The 17,938-nt window shown below is 49.1% G+C and overlaps 1 protein-coding gene across 13 annotated transcripts in view; it reads left to right on the top strand.

Moving 5' to 3' along the window:
- Positions 1 to 17,938, top strand: part of LOC135545777 (protocadherin gamma-A11-like) — a 236,390-nt gene that overhangs the window by 213,185 nt on the left and 5,267 nt on the right. For 11 of the 13 annotated variants that reach the window (XM_064973655.1, XM_064973653.1, XM_064973647.1 and 8 more), the window contains exon 2: positions 13,898 to 13,956. In XM_064973655.1, coding sequence (XP_064829727.1) covers positions 13,898 to 13,956 — 59 coding nt within the window. Of the gene's footprint in view, positions 1 to 1,213; positions 3,892 to 13,897; positions 13,957 to 17,938 lie in introns of those variants that run through there. The other 2 variants (XM_064973649.1, XM_064973648.1) reach the window with 1 other exon arrangement.

The raw sequence follows: 17,938 nt of genomic DNA, 5'->3' as shown, positions 1-17,938 counted from the left end.
ATCTGTATTGTGACGTTTAATTGTCCAGGGTGCACTTTATGATATAACAATGTCGGCCTAATATTATATAGTATTAGCGCCAAATCATGCTTACCGGTATGCACATTCACCTCAACGTTGTAGCCTATGAGAATGGATGATATCTTAACCTGCATGTCATATATGGTTGTAGAGTAGTTCAGAAAAATAATTAATTGTAAACACTTATCAACTACATAAAAAATGTAGGCTTGTGGTTTCATGTAAAATATTTTCTTCATAACGAAAATGATGAAGACAATTATGATTTTTCAAAATATGAATTTACACCGGACAAATTGTGTTAATAGTTATTAAATCCTCTTTCGTTGATTACCTCATTTAGCAGACCAGTGAATTATATGGATTTCTTCAGGCTTATATCATAGCACTGTAATTCTCATTAAAATATTTTGTCAGTACCGTAGGCCTACTAATTTTCACCGGATCCAACGATAAGTGACTTTTGTAATCTAACTGTAAATCCCTCTGGATAAAGGCGTCTGCTAAATTACTAAAATGTAAATGCAAATAAGTGCATATGCCATTTATTAACTGTTGTAGTAGGCCTGTTACAACACAGCTGTTGTAAGTAGGCCAATGCTCGTTGTATTTGTCATCAATGGCATTGCTGCCTCCTTGCCAAGACGAGTCTAGGTTACATAATGGTGTATGATTCAAGCGTTATCAACAGGTCTGAAATGGAAACGCGTTGGAAACATGCCACCTTGCGGCTAAATCTATCATTGCAATTTGACCATCAGTTCATCACTTCCCTTTTAACGTTGCCTATATTCAGTGGAATAAGTTCCTTTCGTTGACAAAACATAACAACAAGTTCATACTTACAGTTGTGGTTCATACCCACCCTTTTTGTGTCGGTCTGTGCAGCATGCCTTTGGAAAAGGCATAAGTCACTTTCTTTAAAAAAACAAACTCAATCATTTGCTTTTACGCTTCCCTTTGTCTTTCTGTTGTGCATTCAGAGTTGTTTTGCTTAAAACAATAATGGATTTCGCCTGTAACGTGTCGGTAACTTGGTTGTTAGTGCAAAAGAAGTGCCTCTAAAACGTTTTCACTCTCTCCACTTTGTGAAAGAGTTCTTTCTGTATGTGGAGCAAGTCCCGGGTGCTCGGCCAATAGGAAACGGGTCTTTGTGTCCCCGCCCTAAGAGGAGCGGAGCAGAGGAGACAGACTGGGGAGAGTTTTAGCGGAGCCTTCAAGCAGTTTTACCTTTACTCTTTATTTTACATATAGAATAAGGGCGTCATGATTACTTATAAACTTCCCACCGCACTTTTTCTTAAGCGGAAGTGTTTACCAACAGCCTGGTACCGTTGTTTTCACGAAACTATGGATTAGTTAAGGTAAAGAGGAACTTTGAACTTTTCCATCCCCCGGACCCCTCTCATAATGGAATCCAGACAGAGGAAGCACTGCGGAGGGTGGCCCGTGTTGAGGCTATGGTTTTCCCTGGCTTGCCTCATGGGCGCGACCGCCCAGCTTCGTTACTCGGTGTCAGAAGAGCTCAGTCCGGGGGCTGTGGTCGGGAATATCGTTAAAGATTTGGGTCTCACCGTTCAAATGATAATTCAGAGAAAATTGCGGGTGGTCTCGGAATCTAACGCGCAGTACTTCGAGGTGAACCAAGCGACTGGGGATTTTATTATTAGACAGACAATTGACAGGGAACACATGTGCGAATTAAGTGCAACATGTTCACTGCATGTTGAGATTGTACTCGAAGACCCTTTAGCAATACATCGTGTTCTTGTGGATATTGTGGATGTGAATGACAATGCGCCGCAGTTTTCCACTAAGAATATTTCCTTGGAGATATCAGAGGCGGCCGCACCGGGCACCCGGTTCCGACTGGAGAGTGCGCACGACCCAGATGTGGGTATCAACTCTCTGCGTACGTATCACCTCGCATCCAACGACCGCTTTGTTTTGAATGTGGAAACGAAAAGCGACGGGGATAAGTTCCCGGAGTTAGTTTTAGTGAAGGCTTTGGATAGGGAGACGCAGGCCTCGTTTCGCCTGTTGCTTACTGCCCTAGACGGGGGACAGCCAGAGAAGTCTGGCTCCACTCTTCTACTCATTAAAATTCTGGACGTCAATGACAACGCGCCCGTCTTTGACATGTCGATTAAAAAAGTTAGCGTGTTGGAGAATGTTGAAAAGGGCACTTTAGTAACGAAACTGAACGCAACCGACGCGGATTATGCTCAGAACGGGGAGATCTCCTTCCTGTTCAGTAAATACACGCCGGACCGGGTGCTCAAGCTATTCAGCGTGGATTCGAAAACCGGTGAGGTCCGTGTGAATGGTCACGTGGATTACGAGACAGCGAATGAGTATTACGTCACTGTGCTGGCCAGGGATGGGGGAACCCCCGCCATGGAAGCATCCTGTAACATCAAAGTTGAAGTCACTGACGTGAATGATAACTCTCCGGAGGTGATGTTGACGTCACTGACCAGTCCTATCCAGGAGGACGCAGCACTGGGCACAGTTATCGCCCTCATCAGCGCAAGGGACCTGGACTCTGGTAAGAACGGCAAGGTAACATTAAAGGTCCAGTCTGGCCTGCCCTTCAAACTCAACTCCGCCTTTGGAGAGCACTACAACCTCATCACCGACGGCAACCTGGACAGAGAGACCATGGCTGATTACACTGTGGTCATCATGGCGACCGATGCTGGATCCCCTCCCCTGTCGTCATGTACGACCTTCGTGGTCAAGCTGTCAGACGTGAATGACAACGCTCCGTCGTTCTCCCAGGCCTCTTACACAGTGGACGTCCCCGAGAACAACGCCCCCAGCACCCCAATTGCTATGGTGGTGGCCTCTGACCCGGACATAGGGGAAAATGCCCGCGTCTCCTTTTCCATCCTGCCCAGCATGGTCCAGGGCTCACACATCTCCTCCTATGTCTACATCAACCCAGAGACTGGCCACATCTATAGCATGCACTCCCTGGACCATGAAACCCTCAGCGCCTTCCGCATTGAGGTACAGGCTCGAGACGCCGGGGCGCCACCTCGGACCACCAACGTCACCGTGCATGTGTTCGTAGTAGATCTTAACGACAATGCGCCCCTCATCGTGTACCCCCCCTTCCCCCAGGATACGGGGCTGCAGCTCAGTGTACCGCTGTCGGCTGGGCCAGGGCATCTCATTAATAAACTGGTTGGGGTGGATCCCGATAGCGGTCATAACGCCTGGTTGTTCTACTCCATCGCCCCCGGGCCTCACGCTGCTCTGTTTCTCATCACCCCGCACACCGGCGAGCTCCGCACCACTCGCAAGCTAGCCGAGGAGGAGGGTGGCTCCGCCTATGACATCACTGTGGTCATCCAGGACAATGGCGAACCTACTCTCTCCACCACTGTGGCCATTACGGTAACAGTGGAGGAGAAGGGCGCCAGTGACGCCGCCATGGACAACCGGAAGACGTCGGTGCTGCGGGGGACTGGGATGTCTGACATCACCCTGTACCTCATCATCTCACTGGCCTGCGTCTCGGCCATGTCCTTCCTCACCTTCTTCATCATCATGGTCCGATGCCTCCGCCACCGCAGCGACCATGGAGGGACAGGCTGCTGCTACAGCCATTACCGGCCCAGCAGGGCCTATCATCAGAGGCCCCACAAGGACCTCCACCTGCAGCTCAACACAGACGGACCCATCCGTTACATGGAGGTGGTGGGAGGGGCTCAAGACCCCCCAGGAACCAGGACCTACAGACCCTGCTACTCCACCACCTCCAGCCGCAGTGACTTTATGTTTGTTAAGACACCCATGATGAGCCATAACAACACACTCAGTATGACGCTCAACAGGAAGCACCTAATGAACTCAGCCAATGAGGTGAGGGCACCAGGGGGCAGAAGGCAGGGTATTGGTGAGATAACTCTATTAGCCATATCACAGGTGTTTCTGAAAAATGACTGGTTCAATGTCATTTGAGGTCTGTAAGGACTAGGTTATAACCAGTGGCGGTGAAGGTTTCGTCCAAAGATGGTTGTCTTTGTTGAGTTAGCTTACCATATTGACAGGATAATTCAACTCATGGTTCTAATACTATTTTTAACATCTTGAGCCTGCTCACCTAGATTGACTAAGTCACGTAACAATGCAGTATTTCTCCTAAAGACGAGTGTTGTTGAGCCTCATCCTTCTACTTAGGACGTGGTGACGGGGATTTTCTAACTGTGTCATCCAGCTAGAGGAGGAGATGAAGGAGAAGAGGAGAGATTTAATATTTCATCTGACCCAACACTAGGAAATGCAGTCTACCTCTCTTTCTGACTTCCAATTACTAAACAAGATCAGCAGTGAAGCACTGTGCTATGAGAGAATTAGGGAGAGAGGGAACGGATGGATTGGAGGGCAGGGATTGGATGGAGAGAGGGGATGGATGGATTGGAAGGTTTAGAGTAGAGAGGAGGAGAGTAACGACAGATGGAAATAGAGTAACGGAATAGTAAGATAGGAAGTGGAAGGGAACAGGATGACTGAGAGCGGAAGAGAGAGGGGCGTGAGGGAGAGGGGGAGGAGAAAAGAGGAGGGTGTGAAGGAGAGGGGGAGGAGAAAAAGGGTGTGAAGGAGAGGGGGAGGAGAGGGAGAGGGGGAGGAGAGGGGAGAGGGAGAGGGGGAGGAGAAAGGGGAGTGAGGGAGAGGGGGAGGAGAAAAGGGGTGTGAAGGAGAGGGGGAGGAGAAAAGGGGTGGAGGAGGGGGGAGGAAAGGGGTGTGAAGGAGAGGGGGAGGAGAAAAGGGGTGTGAAGGAGAGGGGGAGGAGAAAAGGGGTGTGAGGGAGAGGGGGAGGAGAAAGGGGTGTGAAGGAGAGGGGGAGGAGAAAAGGGGTGTGAAGGAGAGGGGGAGGAGAAAAGGGGTGTGAAGGAGAGGGGGAGGAGAAAAGGGGTGTGAAGGAGAGGGGGAGGAGAAAAGGGGTGTGAAGGAGAGGGGAGGAGAAAAGGGGTGTGAAGGAGAGGGGGAGGATGGAACAGAGGGAAGGAAAGGGAGAAGAGGGGGTGAATCAGTCAAAGAGTAAAGCAGAAGCTGAAAAACAGGAATTCCAGAGTCAGCGCTCGACCTCTCACTTCCTGTTGTCCTCTGAACCTTGATTGGTTCCATGCCTCTGACACCAAGACAACCATGGCCTCGCCCTGTGCGGACGTCTGTGCGCCTGTGGCAGCAGCTCTGGCCAAACATTCCCAAACCTCATCCCCAGAGCACTTGTTAAGAATACCATTCCACTCTATGTTCTCAGGGTGTGGATGGAAAGGTATATTCCTTTAAATCTGTCCACATACAGTATACAGAGGACTCCTCTCTGTTCCTGACTCACTATGTAGCGCTGGGTTTCCAAGATGGCTGCCTGTGCTCTAGTTTTGATGATTCATGTGGAGAGACTGTGGCCTCTTTCCCAAATTTACATTTTTTTTAATTCTTTTTTAATTTAGCCTAACCAGTGATTATAGTTTTAGTAAAGTCCCCACAGAAAGAGGTCAGTGGGTGGTGTTGTGGTTTAGTTTTAGTTTTAGTTTTTATATTTCTCTGGTGGGTTACACAGCTTACGTTTCTCTGGTGAGTTACACAGCAGCTGATTCTATGGTGAATTACACAGCAGCTGTTTCTCTGGTGGGTTACACAGCTTACGTTACTCTGGTGGGTTACACAGCAGCTGTTTCTCTGGTGGGTTACACAGCAGCTGTTTCTCTGGTGGGTTACACAGCAGCTGTTTCTCTGTGGGTTACACAGCAGCTGTTTCTCTGGTGGGTTACACAGCAGCTGTTTCTCTGGTGGGTTACACAGCTGGTGGGTTACACAGCAGCTGTTTCTCTGGTGGGTTACACAGCAGCTGTTTCTCTGGTGGGTTACACAGCAGCTGTTTCTCTGGTGGGTTACACAGCAGCTGTTTCTCTGGTGGGTTACACAGCTTATATTTTTCTGGTGAGTTACACAGCAGCTGTTTCTCTGGTGAGTTACACAGCAGCTGATTGTCTGGTGAGTTACACAGCAGCCATTTCTCTGGTGGGTGACACAGCAGCTGATTGTCTGGTGATTTACACAGCAGCTGTTTCTTTGGTGGGTTACACAGCTTACATTTCTCGGGTGGGTTACACAGCAGCTGTTTCTCTGGTGAGTTACACAGCAGCTGTGTGTCTGGTGTGTTACACAGCAGCTGTGTGTCTGGTGTGTTACACAGCTTACGTTTCTTTGGTGGGTTAAACAGCAGCTGTTTCTCTGGTGAGTTATACAGCTGACGTTTCTTTGGTGGGTTACACAGCAGCTGTTTCTCTGGTGGGTTACACAGCTGACGTTTCTCTGGTGGGTTACACAGCTTACGTTTCTTTGGTGGATTACACAGCAGCTGTTTCTCTGGTGGGTTACACAGCAGCTGTTTCTCCGGTGGGTTACACAGCAGCTGTTTCTCCGGTGATTTACACAGCAGCTGTTTCTTTGGTGGGTTACACAGCTCACATTTCTCTGGTGGGTTACACAGCAGCTGTCTCTCTGGAGGGTTACACAGCAGCTGTTTCACTGCTGGGTTACACAGCAGCTGTTTCTCTGGTGGGTGACACAGCAGCTGATTGTCTGGTGATTTACACAGCAGCTGTTTCTTTGGTGGGTTACACAGCTTACATTTCTCTGGTGGGTTACACATCAGCTGTTTCTCTGGTGAGTTACACAGCAGCTGTGTGTCTGGTGTGTTACACAGCAGCTGTGTGTCTGGTGTGTTACACAGCTTACGTTTCTTTGGTGGGTTACACAGCAGCTGTTTCTCTGGTGAGTTACACAGCAGCTGTTTCTCTGGTGGGTTACACAGCAGCTGTTTCTCTGGTGGGTTACACAGCAGCTGTTTCTCTGGTGGGTTACACAGCTTACTGTTTCTCTGGTGGGTTACACAGCAGCTGTTTCTCTGGTGGGTTACACAGCTTACGTTTCTCTGGTGGGTTACACAGCAGCTGTTTCTCTGGTGGGTTACACAGCAGCTGTTTCTCTGGTGGGTTACACAGCTTACATTTCTCTGGTGGGTTACACAGCAGCTGTCTCTCTGGTGGGTTACACAGCAGTTTCTGGTGGGTTTCACTGTTTCTCTGGGTTACACAGCAGCTGTTTCTCTGGTGGGTTACACAGCAGCTGTTTCTCTGGTGGGTTACACAGCTTATGTTTCTCTGGTGGGTTACACAGCTTACGTTTCTCTAGTGGGTAACACAGCAGCTGTGTCTCTGGTGAGTTACACAGCAGCTGTTTCTCTGGGTGGGTTACACAGCTTATGTTTCTTTGGTGGGTTACACAGCAGCTGTTTCTCTGGTGGGTTACACAGCTTACGTTTCTCTGGTGGGTTACACAGCAGCTGTTTCTCTGGTGGGTTACACAGCAGCTGTTTCTCTGGTGGGTTACACAGCAGCTGTTTCTCTGGTGGGTTACACAGCAGCTGTTTCTCTGGTGGGTTACACAGCAGCTGTTTCTCTGGTGGGTTACACAGCTTGCGTTTCTCTAGTGGGTAACACAGCAGCTGTGTCTCTGGTGAGTTACACAGCAGCTGTTTCTCTGGTGGGTTACACAGCTTACGTATCTCTGGTGAGTTACACAGCGTACGTTTCTCTGGTGGGTTACACAGCAGCTGTTTCTCTGGTGAGTTACACAGCAGCTGTGTGTCTGGTGGGTTACACAGCTTACGTTTCATTGGTGGGTTACACAGCAGCTGTTTCTCTGGTGGGTTTCACAGCAGCTGTTTCTCTAGTGGGTAACACAGCAGCTGTTTCTCTGGTGGGTTACACAGCTGACGTTTCTCTGGTGGGTTACACAACAGCTGTTTCTCTGGTGGGTTACACAGCTGACGTTTCTCTGGTGGGTTACACAGCATACTTTTCTTTGGTGGGTTACACAGCAGCTGTTTCTCTGGTGGGTTATACAGCAGCTGTTTCTCTGGTGGGTTATACAGCAGCTGTTTCTCTGGTGGGTTACAAAGCTTATGTTTCTCTGGTGAGTTACACAGCTTACGTTTCTCTCAGAAGTTGCAGGTTGTTTACCTTGTCATCAGATTTTACTCTCTCTCTCTCTCTCTCTCCCTTTGTCTGCCTGTCCCCGCTGTTGTCAGGGTCACATCTGTCTCCATGCTCCAGTGACACGTGTAGAACAGTGACGAAGGAGAGAAGGATGAGGGAAGGAGAGAAGGATTAAGGGAGAGAAAGAGAGCAAGGGATGGCTGTACGCATGTGTGCCCCAGTGACAGATGGACTTGTGCCCACTCTGGGCCAAGGCCACAGAGAGTGCACAATCAGTGTGTGTGTGTGTAACTCTTCATCAAAGATTCTTTGTGTGTGTGTGTGAACAGCGTATATTCAGGTGTGCGCTCATGTTGACACTACAGTATGTAGCTGTGTTCGTGTGGTCACGTGGGGTGACTAGGTATGGAGTGGTTGGTAAATACTGTGTGTTTCACGGATGAAGAAGCAGCACGTGCCACAACAGGCCTGCATTGCTCACGGACTCTGTCCCTGACTCATATCCTGTGTGACTGTGTCTCAGTGTGGTCCAGTGCATCTGAATAAAGCTCATCAACAGTCTTCCTTTCATGTCTCCTGCCCTGGTCGTAGCCTCCTGGTGGTTCCAGCATGGTTGACTCTGTCACTAGTGTCCAGCTAGAGCTTTAGGATTCATAATAATCAGTTCCTCTAGTGTCGTCTTCAGAATGGCTTAGTGGACAATGGAACGTAAAAGCATGTATTGTGAAAACTAGGATGCGGGAGTGTGGGGGTTTGTGAAACTCAGTTGGTAGAGCATGGAGCTTGTAACACCAGGGTAGTGGGTTCGGTTCCTGGGACCACCATTTATGTAGAATTGATGCACACATGACACATCTATTAAATGGCCTATGTACAGTACCAGTCAAAAATGTCATAGTATTTATGTTTCCACTATTATTCTACAATGTAGAAAATAGTCCAAATTAAAAAATACCCTGGAATGAGTAGGTGTGTTCAAACCTTTGCCTGGTACTGTATATTATTTGACTATTTACTGTTGGAGGTACCTCCACATTCAGACAGAGCACCAGGTGCAGTCTAGCCACAGTTCTGTAAATGTAAAGAGCTTTGGGTGTGTGTGTGTTTTGGTGTTTGAAAACGCTAACTTCCTCACACAGCACAAAGCACCAGGTGGGTCCAGCCTGTGTGATAACCATGCCAATGGAGGGTGTGTGTGTGGCCAGTCTTTTCTGGTTCGACAGACAGACAGACAGACAGAGACAGAGACAGACAGACAGATGGAGACCAGACGTTCATGTTCAGCGATTAGTGTCTCTTCCCACTTGAATCCAGAGCCACCCCTCACTGTGATTATCCTTCTCCACATCAGATAAATCCTCAATGATTTTAAATCTCTATACTGACCGTTTTCATCCACAGTATCCTACGGACATGAACAGGCTGCAAGGCAGTAGGCTCTCTACCTACGGTTCTAACTCCTGTGGTAACTGTGTGCTAGGAGCTATAATTCTGTCTCTATGGATCAGAACAGGAGAACTCTAATCCCTATCTGGCCTCAGAGCTGGCAGAACTTCTCACTGAGGGAGTCTAGTGGATTTGATCCTCTCTGGTCACTTTCTTGGTTCTGCCTTTAACTGACTCTGGATTAGCTTTCTGGAGCACCGGCCCCTATTTCAACTATTATGTGTTGGGTTTTAGGGGCAGAAAGTTAGTACACATTTATTACGTTACATACAAACTGAAAGAAATAGAAATGAGCGTGAGCTGTTGTGCTCTTGCTAACGTCACTTGACCCTTTAAATGTGTGAACTCACCTCAGTATAGTAACTGTTTGCCTGTACCTGTTTGCCTTTATTCTACATGCCTGTGGCGAGACCTGGGAATGACCTCCGGAATGGATTTGTCGGCAGTGAGCGTCACACTGCTGGAATGTTGGGCCCCTCGTTCATTTTCAGATGAGGAAACACGTTCTCTCTTTTCTCCCTTACTGCCATGACAACTGCCGCCAAAACCAGCAGAGGGAGAAATGGGGAAATATCCATCTGTGCGTCTGTCTCTCCGTTTGAAACAAAATACCCACTACATGAGTGGAGAAGATTAGATTACACACCTTTCTTCCCTCCCTGTCATGATTGTCTTATTTAGAAGCCTATTCATAGTTCAGAGACCAGGGTATTCCTGTTTGGTTTAATTGACAGTCTCTTATCAATATAAGTATACATTTAAAGGATCCTTGACAGGATAGAATTTGCATACAGATGTGAGCGATGTGTATCATTGTGTTACGAGACCCATGGGTAGGCTGATATTTAATCAGTGGGGCATTTTGGTGCAGCTTGTAAATTCTGTGTTTGTGGGGAAGGTGTTATTGAAATTGGACAGTGTGTTGCTCTACCCCTGTCTCTACCTCCCTCCTTCTATCCCTCCCCCTCTCTCTTTCTTCCGTCTCTGTGTCTCAGTGTGGTAGAACAGTTGTGTTGATAATTCAAGGGAGGTGGGCGGCAGCAGTGCTGGCTTCTCTCTGGGGAGCCTTTCTCTTCTCTCCTGTTTTCTCCTCCTGTGTTGATTAGGAGACAGAGTCTGGAACAGAGCCAAGGGTCTATTTACTGCCTCGATGCCCAACATGCGCGAGAGAGAGAGATGGAAAATAGGGAGAGAGAGAGAAAATATGTAGCGAGAGAAATAGGGAAAATAGGTAGAGAGAGAGAAAATATGTAGAGAAAGGGAAAATAGGTAGAGAGAGAGAGGGAAAATATGTAGAGAAAGGGAAAATAGGTAGAGAGGGGAAATGGGTAGAGAGAAAGAGGGAAAATAGGTAGAGAGAGAGAAAATATGTAGAGAAAGGGAAAATAGGTAGAGAGAGAAATAGAGAGAGGGGGAAATAGGGAGAGGGGAAATAGGGAGAGAGGGGAAATAGGGAGAGGGAAATAGGGAGAGAGGGAAATAGGGAAAAGGGGGAAATAGGGAGAGGGAAATATGGAGAGGGGAAATAGGGGAGGGAAATAGGGAGAGGGAAATAGGGAGAAGGGGGAAATAGGGAGAGGGGGAAAATAGGGAGAGGGAGAAATAGGGAGAGGGGGAAATAGGGAGAGGGGGAAATAGGGAGAGGGGGAAAATAGGGAGAGGAGAAAATAGGGAGAGAGAGAGGGGGAAAATATGGAGAGAGAGGGGGAAAATATGGAGAGGGAGAGGGGGAAAATATGGAGAGGGAGAGAGGGAAAATAGAGAGGGAGAGAGGGAAAATAGAGAGGGAGAGAGGGAAAATAGGGAGAGAGAGAAAATAGCTTGAGGAGAGAGGGGAAATAGGGACAGAGAGAGAGGGAAAATAGGGACAGAGAGAGAGGGAAAATAGGGAGAGCGAGAGAGGGAAAATAGGGAGAGAGAGGGGGAAAATAGGGAGAGAGGGAAAATAGAGAGAAAAAACAATAGGGAGAGAGAGAAAGGGAAATAGGGAGAGAGAGGGAAAATAGGGAGAGAGAGGGAGAAAATAGGGAGAGAGAGGGGAAAATAGGGAGAGAGGGGGAAAATAGGGAGAGAGAGAGAAAATAGGGAGAGAGAGGGGGAAAATAGGGAGAGAGAGAGAATAGAGAGAGAAATAGGGAGACAGAGAGAAAATAGGGAGACAGAGAGAAAATAGGGAGAGAGAGAAAATACAGAGAGAGAGGGAAAATAGGGAGAGAGAGGGAAAATAGGGGGAGAGAGGGAAAATAGGGGGAGATAGAAAGAGGGAAAATAGAGAGAGAGGGAAAATAGGGAGAGAGAGGGATAATAGGGGGAGAGAGGGAAAATAGGGGGAGATAGAAAGAGGGAAAATAGAGAGAGAGGGAGAATAGGGAGAGAGGGAAAATAGAGAGTGAGAGAGGGGGAAAATAGGGAGGAGAGAGGGGGAAAATAGGGAGGGAGAGAGGGGGAAAATAGGGAGGGAGAGAGGGGAAAATAGGGAGAGAGAGAGGGAAAATAGGGAGAGAGAGAGAGGGAAAATAGGGAGAGAGAGAGGGAAAATAGGGAGTGAGAGAGGGGGAAAATAGAGAGAGAGAGAGGGGGAAAATAGGGAGAGAGAGAGGGGGAAAATATGGAGAGAGAGAGGGGGAAAATATGGAGAGGGAGAGAGGGAAAATAGAGAGGGAGAGAGGGAAAATAGGGAGAGAGAGAAAATAGCTTGAGGAGAGAGAGGGAAATAGGGACAGAGAGAGAGGGAAAATAGGGAGAGCGAGAGAGGGAAAATATGGAGAGAGAGGGAAATAGGGAGAGAGGGAAAATAGAGAGAAAAAACAATAGGGAGAGAGAGAAAGGGAAATAGGGAGAGAGAGGGAAAATAGGGAGAGAGAGGGAGAAAATAGGGAGAGAGAGGGGGAAAATAGGGAGAGAGGGGGAAAATAGGGAGAGAGAGAGAAAATAGGGAGAGAGAGGGGGAAAATAGGGAGAGAGAGAGAATAGAGAGAGAAATAGGGAGACAGAGAGAAAATAGGGAGAGAGAGAAAATAGGAGAGAGGGAAAATACAGAGAGAGGGAAAATAGGGAGAGAGAGGGAAAATAGGGGGAGAGAGGGAAAATAGGGGGAGATAGAAAGAGGGAAAATAGAGAGGGAGAGAGAGGGAAAATAGGGAGAGAGGGAAAATAGGGAGGGAGAGAGGGGGAAAATAGGGAGGGAGAGAAAAATAGGGAGGGGGAAAATAGGGAGGGGAGAGGGGGAAAATAGGGAGGGAGGGAGGAGAGAGAGGGAAAAATAGGGGGAGAGAGAGAGAGGGAAAATAGGGGGAGGGAGAGAGGGGAAAATAGGGAGGGAGGGAGAGAGGGAAAAATAGGGAGAGAGAGAAAATAGAGGGAAAATAGAGAGTGAGAGGGGGGAGGGAGAGAGAGGGGAAAATAGGGAGAGAGAGAGGGGGAAAATAGGGAGGGAGAGAGGGGGAAAATAGGGAGGGAGAGAGAGGGAAAAATAGGGAGAGAGAGAGAGGGAAAATAGGGAGAGAGAGAGAGGGAAAATAGGGAGAGAGAGAGGGAAAATAGGGAGAGAGAGAGGGGGAAAATAGAGAGAGAGAGAGGGGGAAAATAGGGAGGGAGAGAGGGGGAAAATAGGGAGGGAGAGAGAGGGAAAATAGGGAGAGAGAGAGAGGGAAAATAGGGAGAGAGAGAGAGAGAGAGAGGGAAAATAGGGAGAGAGAGAGAGGGAAAATAGGGAGAGAGAGAGAGAGAGAGAGGGAAAATAGGGAGAGAGAGAGAAAGAGGAAAATAGAAAAGAGAGGGAAAGAGAAAATAGGTGGGAATCAGCCAAAACTGGTCTATATAGTGGCTATATGGAGTCCTTATCACTGTGAATCAGCCACAACACGTTTTAGATGTTGTCACCTATTGTGAATAAATTTGAGGGAATATCTCATCAATGGTGATCTTGTGTTGTCTGAATCTGATAAACTAAGACTTTCATCTTGTTGTAGCTAGTAGATACTTTGTAAAGCTTGAAGCTCTGTATTAAGGGTATAATCAGTAATGCAACAAGGATTAGGGGGCCGAATACTTTCGCAAGGCACTGTATCCTGTCCATATCCCGTGAAATCCCGTTTAGTTCCTGAGTTGATTTTGTTTTGTGACTGTAATTGGGAGCGGTGTCCCAGTCTCTGTGTGTGTGTCTCAGTACACTTCCCTGACATTTTCTGCTCCATGGATTTCAGAACAAAATGGCCTCCCATGTAGTCTGGAAGATGCATGCCCTTTATTCAGCCCCCTGACTACAGACAGAAAGAGTACACACATACACACACGCCCGAATGGCCTGAGACCCAAACAGTAATGCATAAGACAGACAGACGGACACACAGTCCCATGGTCCCGTTGTTGGTATGTAGAAACGGAGATTTGATTTTGTGTTTTCTTCACAGCAAAAGCCTCCTAACGCCGACTGGCGCTTCACCCAAGGCCAGAGACCTGGACCCAGTGGGTGAGTACATAGATTCTCTCTCTCTCTCACACACACACACACACACACACACACACACACACACACACACTATGTATTCATGACGAGTAACTGAGCTTTGGTGTTGCTCAGAGGCTTTCAGAGGGAAGGAGGGCAACAGAGGAGTGAGGAGAGGAAGAGAGTGAGGCCTGGAGATGGGGAGACAGCGAGATAAAGCAATGGATAGCGAGAGAGATGGAGAGATGGGTGAAGGGAGTGAGGAGAGTGAGGCCTGGAGATGGGGAGACAGCGACATAAAGCGATGGATAGCGAGAGAGATGGAGAGATGGGTGAAGGGAGTGAGGAGAGGAAGAGAGTGAGGCCTCGAGATGGGGAGACAGCGACATAAAGCGATGGATAGCGAGAGAGATGGAGAGATGGGTGAGGAGAGTGAGGAGAGGAAGAGAGTGAGGCCTGGAGATGGGGAGACAGCGACATAAAGCGATGGATAGCGAGAGAGATGAAGAGATGGGTGAAGGGAGTGAGGAGAGGAAGAGAGTGAGGCCTCGAGATGGGGAGACAGCGACATAAAGCGATGGATAGCGAGAGAGATGAAGAGATGGGTGAAGGGAGTGAGGAGAGGAAGAGAGTGAGGCCTCGAGATGGGGAGACAGCGACATAAAGCGATGGATAGCGAGAGAGATGGAGAGATGGGTGAAGGGAGTGAGGAGAGGAAGCAGTAGGAACATACAGTTCTCAACAGTGATGACATCAGATACTGAGGCACAGAGACTTTGAAGATAACGGAGAGATTCCATCTGAGCTCTGATTCCTCTGAGTGAACAGTCAGATTCTTCTCCCTTTCCCGAGTGTCTCTCCCGCCTGTCTCTCCCGAGTGTCTCTCCCGCGTGTCTCTCCCGAGTGTCTCTCCCGAGTGTCTCTCCCGAGTGTCTCTCCCGAGTGTCTCTCCCGAGTGTCTCTCCCGAGTGTCTCTCCCACCTGTCTCTCCCGCCTGTCTCTCCCGAGTGTCTCTCCCGCCTGTCTCTCCCGCCTGTCTCTCCCGAGTGTCTCTCCCGAGTGTCTCTCCCGCCTGTCTCTGAGAGGTGTCTCCAGTGTCTCTCCCGAGTGTCTCTCCCGAGTGAGGGGGGAGTGTCTCTCCCGCCTGTCTCTCCCGCCTGTCAGGGAGTGAACATCCCAGTGTTCTCCCGCCTGTCTCTTGAGTGTCTCTCCCGCCTGTCTCTCCCAGTGTCTCTCCCGCCTGTCTCTCCCGCCTGTCTCATCAATGATTGGCCTGTTTCCCGCCTGTCTCTCCCGAGTGTCATCTCCCGAGTGTCTCTCCAGTGTGTCTCTCCCGCCTGTCTGTGAGTGTCTGTGTGTGACTGTGTGTCTCTTCAGTGCCTAGTGTCTCTCCCGCATTGTGTTCTCAAATGTCTCTCCCGCCTGTCTCTCCCAGTGTCATTCCCGCCTGTCTCTCCCAGTGTCTCTCCCATCTGTCCATCTGGGAGAGTGTCTCTCCCGAGTGTCTCTCCCGAGTGTCTCTCCCAGTGTCTCTCCCGCCTGTCTCTCCCAGTGTCTCTCCCGCCTGTCACTCCCGAGTGTCTCTCCCGCCTGTCTCTCCCACACCCAGTGTCTCACCCAGTGTCACTACCCAGTGTCTCTCCCGCCTGTCTCTCCCGCCTGTCTCTCCCGCCTGTCTCTCCCAGTGTCTCTCCCGTACACAGTGTCTCTCCCGCCTGTCTCTCCCAGTGTCTCTCCCGCCTGTCTCTCCCGAGTGTCTCTCCCGAGTGTCTCTCCCGAGTGTCTCTCCCGCCTGTCTCTCCCGCCTGTCTCTCCCGCCTGTCTCTCCCGAGTGTCTCTCCCGCCTGTCTCTCCCGAGTGTCTCTCCCGCCTGTCTCTCCCGAGTGTCTCTCCCGAGTGTCTCTCCCGAGTGTCTCTCCCGCCTGTCTCTCCCGCCTGTCTCTCCCGAGTGTCTCTCCCGAGTGTCTCTCCCGAGTGTCTCTCCCGCCTGTCTCCAGGCTGTTCTCTCCCTCACATACAAAATGGCTTCTATTACTCTCCCTCCTTCCCTCTGCTCAGAGCCTGTGTGCCATCACTCAGTCCTGCTCATGACTGGAGGAGTGGACCAGAGTGTGGGGGGAGGGGACCAGAGTGAGGGGGAGGGGACCAGAGTGACAGGGAGGGGAGAACATAAGCGCACAGATTTCTAACCTCCACATTGTGTCTCATTGATCGCTGTGTTTCCATCTGGGTGATTGCATTTGATTGACCACTTGTGATTTACTGTTTGACATCAATGATTGGCTGTTTCATAGCGGTAGCTGGGGAATTGCATCTACCGACACCAATCAGTGTGTGTGTAACTGTGTGTGAGTAACTGTGTGTGACTGTGTGCCCCTTCATTGCTTATTCAGCCCGCATTGTGTTTCAAATTGCTGCAGCAGGTTCCACAACAGAACATTACACAATACATTCCATGCGTCCTCATCTGAAATCAACCATCTGGGAGACGAAACTCTCTCCTCTCCTAGCCTGCTTTTCTTGCACACACACAAACCCACGCACGTACACACACACAAACCCACGCACGTACACACACACACACAAACACACACACACACAAAACCCACGCACGTACACACACACACACAAACCCACGAACGCACACACACACACACACACACACACCCACGCACATACACACAAACCCACCCACCCACGCACGTACACACACACACACACACAAATCCACGCACGCACACACACACACACACAACCCCACCCACACACGCACACACACAACCCCACGCACGCACACAACACAACACATAAACGCAACACACGCACGTACAGACACGCAACACACAAACGCACGCACGTACACAACACACAAATGCACTCACGGACACACACACACACACACACAAGGCAGCTTTAGCAGGGAACAAAGACACAACAGCTGTCCATGCTGGATGCCACTGTGGTTGTGGATACATTGGAAGTGGTCCATTTGGAAAAGTTGGCTTCTCTTTGACATGTTAGATGGATGTCGTAGGCGCAACATTTTTCACAGGAGAGTGGAGCGCCGCTGAGTTGATGTTGCCTGATCTTCCCCTAGCCTGTAGATCCTGAGGAAATAGAAGTCACAACACTTCTCTTGTGTTCCCAGTCCCTGCAACTACCATGGTGATCACATAAGATGGCCGCAGAAGCGAAGCATAAGGTATCAACATGTGTATAGTATACAGTGTGGTCACTTTATCCCCTTAACAACTGTTCTGGATCGATTCTGTTGAGTCATTGGTAAATGGGTAATGTTGGAGCTGAGGTAAGGGAAACTGATCCGACACCAGTTGTTAAGGGCAGAGAGTAGCCACAGCTTGGTAGGTAGAGCTCTGCAGTGTTGTGTGTAGGTATCCCTGATCCTTTTGCAAAGGCGCAGATTCACTAATGTGCCGAGCTGGGCTGTTGGTCCCTCTGCGATAGTGAGACTTTGATGGGGATCTCTGATTGGTTCCCTTGTGTGTAGTGGGATGCTTCGAGTTTCTTCACTGTCTGTATTTTGTGGAGTTTTTACTTCGCATGGTGTGGTGGTGTAATCAAAGACTGTTGTCTCAAATCTCTGATGAATAGTTGTCCTGTTTTTAGTTTGGTGTAAAATATGTTTTATCCCAAATAGAGATTCCTTTGATGTGTTGAGTTTGCTGCTTTTCCCAGACACACTGACACTCTATGGGGGTTCTTCTCATGCGCTTTCCCTGGTGGCCAGAAAAGAGGGTTTTGAAACGACTGTGTGATGATGGATGGAACCCAGCTGGCAGAGAAGGGGGTTGAACAGGACCTTGTAAAGTAGGACAGGAATAATGCCTACTTCTCTGTAGAGGGATTGGACAGGAGTAACCCATAGTTGAAGTGGACAGTAGAGTTGAGGAAGCAGTTTGAAGGCCTCCTCGTAGATAAGAGGGTTATTTCATGCATGGTTACAGTAGCAGCTCTTACTGACCAGTGAGAATGATCCCTCTGAGCA

This window comes from Oncorhynchus masou, chromosome 9 (assembly GCF_036934945.1).
Source record: "Oncorhynchus masou masou isolate Uvic2021 chromosome 9, UVic_Omas_1.1, whole genome shotgun sequence".
NCBI lineage: Eukaryota > Metazoa > Chordata > Actinopteri > Salmoniformes > Salmonidae > Oncorhynchus > Oncorhynchus masou.
This window is presented reverse-complemented; position numbering and strand designations above follow the sequence as displayed.